Source organism: Erpetoichthys calabaricus, chromosome 1 (assembly GCF_900747795.2).
Source record: "Erpetoichthys calabaricus chromosome 1, fErpCal1.3, whole genome shotgun sequence".
NCBI classification, from domain to species: domain Eukaryota; kingdom Metazoa; phylum Chordata; class Cladistia; order Polypteriformes; family Polypteridae; genus Erpetoichthys; species Erpetoichthys calabaricus.
In genome coordinates, this window is record NC_041394.2 from 184,282,347 (window position 1) to 184,290,351 (window position 8,005).

General features: G+C 38.4%; 1 protein-coding gene across 1 annotated transcript in view; it reads right to left on the bottom strand.

Annotated features, from left to right (window-relative positions):
* Positions 1 to 8,005, bottom strand: part of atg2a (autophagy related 2A) — a 124,050-nt gene that overhangs the window by 78,972 nt on the left and 37,073 nt on the right. Inside the window, exons 4-8 of the mRNA XM_051923210.1 lie at positions 2,882 to 2,984; positions 2,389 to 2,527; positions 2,029 to 2,178; positions 1,604 to 1,703; positions 1,344 to 1,499 (exon numbers count right to left, since the gene is read on the bottom strand). Of these exons, the coding sequence (XP_051779170.1) occupies positions 1,344 to 1,499; positions 1,604 to 1,703; positions 2,029 to 2,178; positions 2,389 to 2,527; positions 2,882 to 2,984 (648 nt within the window). The remainder of the gene's footprint in view (positions 1 to 1,343; positions 1,500 to 1,603; positions 1,704 to 2,028; positions 2,179 to 2,388; positions 2,528 to 2,881; positions 2,985 to 8,005) is intronic.

An 8,005-nucleotide genomic window follows, 5' to 3' on the forward strand; every position in this document is an offset into this window, starting at 1 on the left:
GCATGAAAAATAAAAAAAAAGACAAACAGTACACTTCTATAATTATTAAATTGTATGATGGCTCAGTTATTATGTTAAAACTGTTCAAGACAGTGATAGTATAATTAATTTCCAACTTACCATTAACTACTAGATCACTCTCTAATCTAACCCAAGAAATAGTTTTGCCCAACATTACCAAAACATGTGACCAAGCGTTGTGGGCAGTCAATGAAATCAAACACAGCTTAAATCCAGCTCTTGGCATATTTTAAACAATTTCACACAAGATATGATTAATGAATAACTGTAATGTGCTGTGCTTTCAGATATTAAACCAATGTGTATTATATGAATGGTTGAATTCAATTCCTCTTCTGAAATTTAAATTCCCACCATTCCCTAAGGTCTCTAAAGAAATTCCATAATGTTTTGACCTACTCTGGAGATGCTGTCTGAATCTTATTCCATACTAGCCTTTGATCACCTCAGGTATAGATGTAGATGAAAGATGAGGAAAGTTGGGTAGATGGCTTTTAACAATGACTCTTATTTGTATTTGGATGAAAAAGTGTGCCACTGGAAGATTAAATTTATAACCTCACACTACACAAATATATTATCAATAGAGAGATCTATAAATGTTGCAATCTCTAGTGTCTGCCATAGACTAAATGCTGAATAAGTTAAAGAAGATTACTAGGTGTCAAGTATGGGTATATAACCTGAAAATTGTGAACCACTACGCTTCTGCTAAATTAATAACAATTAGTCCTGACTTGAGCACAAAAAAGAGCATACAAAGAATATATGAAGAACAGGATTTCCTCTGCAAAAATCCACACCTATTGCTGATCAGTTGTAGATTAATGGACTTCTGCTAAGTTTCAATATTTTATTGTAGGAGTATTTGCAACTCAGAAACAGAAATTAATGCCATGTCAGATTTTGCTTTAAATCTCCATGGAGTCACTTAATTGGTGCGTGGGCATTTTGAGTTCCACAGTTCAGGATTTTAATATATTTGGAGGATTATGTAAATCAAGTATAATTCTTCATAGAGCTCTTAAAAAATAAAGATGAGATTACATTTATGATCAGGAAGCCCAATTTCCAACAGCCGTTATTCAAAAAATTTGTGATATTTCAGTTTTTTTTTATTTTTTAACAAATTTGCAAAAATTTCTAAAATCTTGGATATCAGCTTATCATTCGTGGTTATCAAGTATTGCTTGATGTGGCAAAAAGTAAATCATTTTAGCACAAGGCTGAAACATAGCATAGGATCTGAATACTACCTAAATCCATAATTCTTACAAAATCTTTATTTAATTTACTACCATATTATAGTTAAAGTTAAATACCTCCATTATCAAAATTCATAGTATTAAAAGATTGTGGTCCTTTGTCAGGTTCTGTACTCTCTACATTAAGCTGTTTATTTAGATCCTCTTCAATCAGGCGCAAGTCCTCAGAACCAAGGGGGCGGCTCTTTCCTCCATCTACAAGCAATGCTGCTTCTGTATTTTACCCAAAAAAAATGAATAAAAAGACCAGAATACTTTCAGCTTAAACAATAATAAAGTCCACAGTGTGAGACTTTCTAGACTGTACTCATTATTACCAGTGTAAACATGAAGTGATGAAAGCAGGTCAGTTAAGTGAAAGATTTGATCAGTTGACAGCAGCAGATGAAGGGAGCCCATCTTGCCATCTAACTCCAACTGAGACAATGCAAGTTTATAAAGAGTTAATACGTCAGCATATTTTCAATAATAAAAAAAATACAAACACAAAAAGCAGATGAAGATTTCAAAAATATACATAAAAAAGTGCCTTATTGCATACAATATTTAAAAAATGGGATTGATCTTAAAAAAATACTGACCAACACATAATTTTTAAATTACTCCACATTTAGAAGTACTGTAATTCCAAAAACATTAAGACTAATCTGAATTTTAAATTAACTTTAAACATCTTTAAGAAAAGGAAAAAGTATTTTTAAAATATTCAATTAAAATAAAAAGCACAAACTCAATTCTGTACCTTTGGGCCAGGTAAAGCATCATTTTGTTTGATTTTAACTGTTGTTTCCATGTATCCAGAACAAGTTCCTATTAGTAAGGGGCACTGAGGGTGAGATTCCATAGATTTTTGCCTAATTTCTTCACTGTCACTATTCAGATAAATAGGCTCCTGCAAAACACATCAAATTTGGAAGGCTGGCTATTAATTTAGAAAAATGTGTCCACCTTCTAGCAACATGTAACTAACATAATTGAATTCCCCACTGACTGCACACTTTTAATTAGCCACTACTGCTTTAGCATGTTTAGAAACTGTTTCATTACCTTGGGTCCTAAAAGAACAATGTTGACAAGAAGTAGTCTTTATCTGTGATAGTACCTGATTCTCGCAGAGTTTCTCATAATAAAGCTGTACTCCACTGAGCTGCAGTATTTTGTGAACAAAAGCTGGAGGTTGGTGGATATCCACTGGGACTGCCTGACTGGCATCTTTCACTGCCTCATCACAATAATCCAGTCTGGAAGACCGAGAATCAGGCAGTGAGAGTGCAGATTACACAAAAGAAAACAGCTACATTTAATAAGAGACTAACAGTAATCATTATGCTTGTCTTTAAAGTAAGAAAACACAGACAGTTCAGAGTTGCAGATCTTCTTTAACAATGTGCCTGTGAACACTGCCCATTTTGGACAACAAATCCTGGCACGGTATATTTTAGCAATGGATTGCTTCTGTCTCAGTGAAAAGTTAGCAATTCTTTCCAGTCAAAGAAATGCAAAAGTAATTCTGTCTCTCTGACACTCTGACAAAATTGACAATGCAAGAAATTAACTTTTTTGATTTCCCTTTTTGTAGCCCATTCATCTCTTACCTTTTAATGTGCACTTCTAAGGCAACCCCAGACTGGGACACAAGAGGTGTGTGCTCCACTCTGATAATTACATCCAAAAATGTTACTTTAATCCTGCGCAGAACTGTAGAGTCAGAAAGAGAAGTGATGCAGTATTATTTTGCAAGAAATCACTGTAATACATAAATAAGTATTATCAGAAAGTATTTAACAGTTATATTAGTAAAAGGTTAAATTGCATCAAATACCTTTGTTAAATTAAAATAAAATCAGTACTGGTTTAATTACTGCAAATAAGGCAGTATTTTATAGGCAGTAATAAGTCAGTAATTTTATAATAATTATATTTTAACACAAACTGGGTAGAACAGCATCTTTTTAAAAGTCCAGGGTATAAACGTGGCATAAAACCAAAAATGTTGCATACACCTATTTGCACACTCACATCGATATGTGTAAAAACTAAGCTTAGCATAACGCTATGCACCTTACCACAGCAGCCTCAGACCATGCGTACACACGTTTCTGCTCAGTTTTGTAAATGGGTGGCACCCAGCATCAAAGCAGTGCTACTGTTTCTGTGTGGTTTCCCTTTCTTTTTTAGATTTGCATCCATGACGTGGGCTTTATGAAATACACCAAAATTAATTGCATATAATACACAAATTTAAGGAACTTTATTGTAATCAATCTTTAACAATATAATGGTACATGGAATGGCCAAACTATTCCAGTTACCATGGCTGCTGTAGCGTTGTTAGAAGACACCATAAAAGGAAGAATTAGAAGAGAGTGCATATTGAGAGATCATACTGATTTCTTGTCCCATGATGATGAATGGCTTGTGAATCGATTAAGATTTCCAAGAGCTTTCCTCTAGGATCTATGTGCTGAATTGGGGCCAGCTTTACAAAAGCAGACTCTGAGGAATTGTGCTCTGCCTGCTCCTTTGCAAGTTCCGTCCACTCTTGGGTTTTTCAGCCACAGGAGCTTTACAACGTGAACTGATCAGGTATTTCTCATTCATCATTGAGTCGCGCCATGCCAGTTTTATGGGATGGTATTATCCGCCTGTCATCCAGATATGTAAGATTTCTTACATATCTGTGGTTAGACAGGCAAACATCAAAGCACAATATAAAGGTGCCTTCAGAGAATAAATTTGCTTATGTAAGTAGAAAGCATTTCCACTCTATTAATGTGCAGATTATCTGTGACGTGAAAATGTGTCTCATTAATGTTGTGGTGAAATGGCCTGGCTCAACTCACAATTCATTCATGAGAAATAGTAGTATTGGGAACAAACTTACAAATGGTGTTGTATGTGATGGCTGGCTCCTCGGTATGATAAGACATTTAATATTACCCGTATGTGATGGCTGGCTCCTCGGTATGATAAGACATTTAATATTACCCTTTTGGACAAAACTGTAAGCTATCTATATGATGCAACCACAAAACGCAGTGATTTAGGTTACAGTGGGTACCCGCTGAAGACGTGGCTTCTCCCAGTTCGCCAAACTACTGACTGAACCAGAGCAATGTTATAATGATCTCCACACTCTGGCTCAAGCAGTGGTAGAACATACTACAAGGCAGTTTAAGGGCCATTGGCACTGCCTGGATAAGACTAGTGGATTGCTGTTTTATAGACCACAAAACGTTTGTCACACTGTACAAGTATGTAGTTGACTGTATAATGTGGCACACAATCGTGGCTTGCCCATAACTGAAGAGATGCGGTACAATGAACCTGACCCTGATTCACGAAATGATCAGCCAAATCAGGCAGCGTTACAACTTTGTTTGAATGTAATTTGCAGAATGTAAAAACAGGTAATCAGATGCAGCATTTATTTTTAAACAATTCATTTAATTTGTACTGTATTGTAATTGCAAAACACTGAACAGAAGGGGCTATTTATATTGATATGCATACTCAAATATGCAAAATTCTGGGAGGAGTCTGGGTGGGGCTATAGGGTCGTGCATGTGCGTTAAAATTCAAGTTGATTAGGATTTATAAAGGGAAGGTGCGTAGAACTTTGCTTATACAATTTGACACATTCATTTTTTGTGTGTACGCACGTTTCTAGTTTTGTCTGTACTCCATGTTTTAGTGTGAATTCTACACAAGGCATTTTTCCTGAGGTCCCAGATCACAAAGGAATTTATCAAGATGTTATAACATCTGCTTCTGTTAAAAATAGCATTGGGTGTTTGGTTTATTTTTGGTCTTCCAATTAGTGCTGGGAATTTGGACTTGATGTCCTGACTTGACTCGATTCCCATTCACAATGCCCCGGAATTGATGTTGATTTTATCTTTACTGAATTAGCATGCACTGATATACTGTATTTGAAGTGGTGGCTTTTTTAGAGATTACTTAATCATGCATAGAGAACATTAATATAGTGTGACAAATTTCAGTAACTCTTTATTTGACATTTAAAAAAAATACCTGATTAGCAATGCACAGTTAACATTAGTATTTGCAAGATGTGGAACAAAATATTTTTGCTTAAAAAAAAACAAACAAAAAAAAAAAAAGTTCACAGCACTGCACTCATTCAAAATTCGGCTTTGGGTGCCTCTTGAACCCAACACTGTCAATAGTCATGACCGGGATGAGCCAATGGATGAGGACAAACTCACATCCAAGCAAGGTGAAGGTGTAAAGGTGCTCAGTGCTTTCATAAAAAACAACTGAAAAATCATAGTGTCAAAAAAGTGCAGTGCTCAAATTCAATAAATAATCCAGTAAAATGTGAATTAGTGGAGGTTAAAAACAATCTAAGAAATAATCCATTAAAACAAGGCTAAAACAATGCAGGAGACTCCTTTAAAATTCAGCCCCTGGTGCTTCCCTTTAAAAAGATTGCCTCTCCAGCTTTTCCTACTTGAACCTCACAGCACAGAGACATATCAAGCAACAGGCACAGACACCCTTCAATCATGGCCTGTGTCCCCGCCACCTGATACACGGCGTTCCACAGGGAGCCACCCTCTACTCCACGTTCACTGATGTCTTTCCAGGCTCCATCCAGAGAAAGTGGGCAGTCCTCCCATCACTGCCAGTCACTGGCTCCACCCGGCGAGAGGATACTCCTGAGCGTGACGATCACTCCTGCTCCAAAATCGCTCAAGAGAAGTGATCCCCAAGCTCCTTCATGAGCACCGGCTATGCGCTGCTCCCTGAGGCTCCATTCCCATCCGCCTGCTTCTCTCTCTAACCACCGTCTCTCTGTCGCTCCTGCCTCTGTTCTTCCTTTCCTTAACCTCCATTGTTTTACTTCTCCGTTCTCTCTCCTCTTTCTCATGCCGGCTCATTCTTATAGGCCTCTGTGGGCACAGTGTCTCAATCGCGCACCACAGGAAGCAAATGAAGCAATTGAGACAGACCACACCCTCACATGTAGGTGAGTCTCGCCCCAATCACTCCACCAACTCCCCACAGCTACACAAGCAAGCACACCCACGGAGAATGAGCCAGACAATTAATTATTATTTTTTATTATTAAGAACAGCCACCTTTTTCTAAGCCATGGACCTGCTATACCACAGGGGCTCCACATATCTTCAGTTGCTCACATGTAGCATTCACGTTAATCAGTCTCGAAAATGTGTCTTCACTTTTCCTCCTCTGAGAAAAAGAAAATGCTTTAAAATGAAGACCTTGAGATGATGCTTGTTGACAGCAGCACTGGATGAATGGAACAGAAAAGAAAACGAACCAGCCAGTAACTGACAACAGCACTAATATGATCCGTGCGGTATAGCTTATGGAGCTACTCTGTGACAGCTGTTTTGCATGCACACTCACTTTGGTATCACAGGCTGCTCTGACAATTTTAACAATTGCCCATTTGCTGGGCCGGATGAGAGTTGCAAACTTTTTCCACCACAGTAGTACACTTAGCCATGTGCTTAAAGAGAAGTAACATTTATAGGACTTACCAACACACAAACTGATTAATGTGGTCACGCGATGGAACAGCACATTGGAAATGCTAGAAAGGTTTTTGGAGCAACAGCTAACCTTTTCAGCAGCTCTACATATAAGCAGCAAGGTTACTCCTGCTGTGACGCGCATATAGCACACTTGCCTGCAACTCATCCTCCACAGGTGCCAAGCCATTTTTAATATAGTTACATGCGAGTGTCAAGTAAGAATCTACTGCCCTTAATGCTGTAAGTTAGAGCTTCTCTTTCTGCTGGCCTGACAGATGTGGCAATCCTTTGCTGAAGATCTCCATAAAGTTAGGGTACAATAACTTCACTCATTTGCTTTCTGGTTGGTATAGCATACCATAGTTCCAAAAACAGCATCATTTGTCAAAAGCCCTCATTTTCAACAACAGTGTAGGGTCTCAACAACATTTATTTATATAGCACATTTTCATACAAAAAGTAGCTCAAAGTGCTCATATAAACTGCTCAAAAAAATTAAAGGAACACTTTGAAAACACATCAGATCTGAATGGGAAAAAAATCATGCTGTATATCTATACCAATATGGACTGGGTAATGTGTTAGGAACTAACTGATACCACATCGTTTGATGGAAATGAAAATTATCAACTTACAGAGGGCTGAATTCAACGACACCCTGAAAGTCAAAGTGAAAACAATGATGCAGCAGGCTAGTCCGTTTTGCCGAAATTTCATTGCAGCAACTCAAAATCGTACTCGGTAGTTTGTATGGCCCCCACATGCTTGTATGCATGCCTGACAATGTCGGGGCATGCTCCTAATGAGACGATGGATGGTGTCCTGGGGGATCGCCTCCCAGATCTGGACCAGGGCAGTCTGAGTTGCAACCTGGTGGTGTCGGCTACACCGAAACATAATGTCCCATAGGTATTCTATTGGATTTAGGTCAGGTGAGCGTGGGGACCAGTCAAGGGTATCAATTCCTTCACCCTCCAGGAACTGCCTGCATACTTTTGCCACATGAGGCCGGGCATTGTCATGCACCAGGAGGAACCCAGGACTCACTGCACCAGCATAGGGTCTGACAATGGGTCCAACGATTTCATCCCAATACCTAACGGCAGTCAAGGTGCCACTGTCTTGCCTGTAGAGGTCTGTGCATCCCTCCATGGATATGCCTCTCCAGACCATCACTGACCCACAACTAAACCG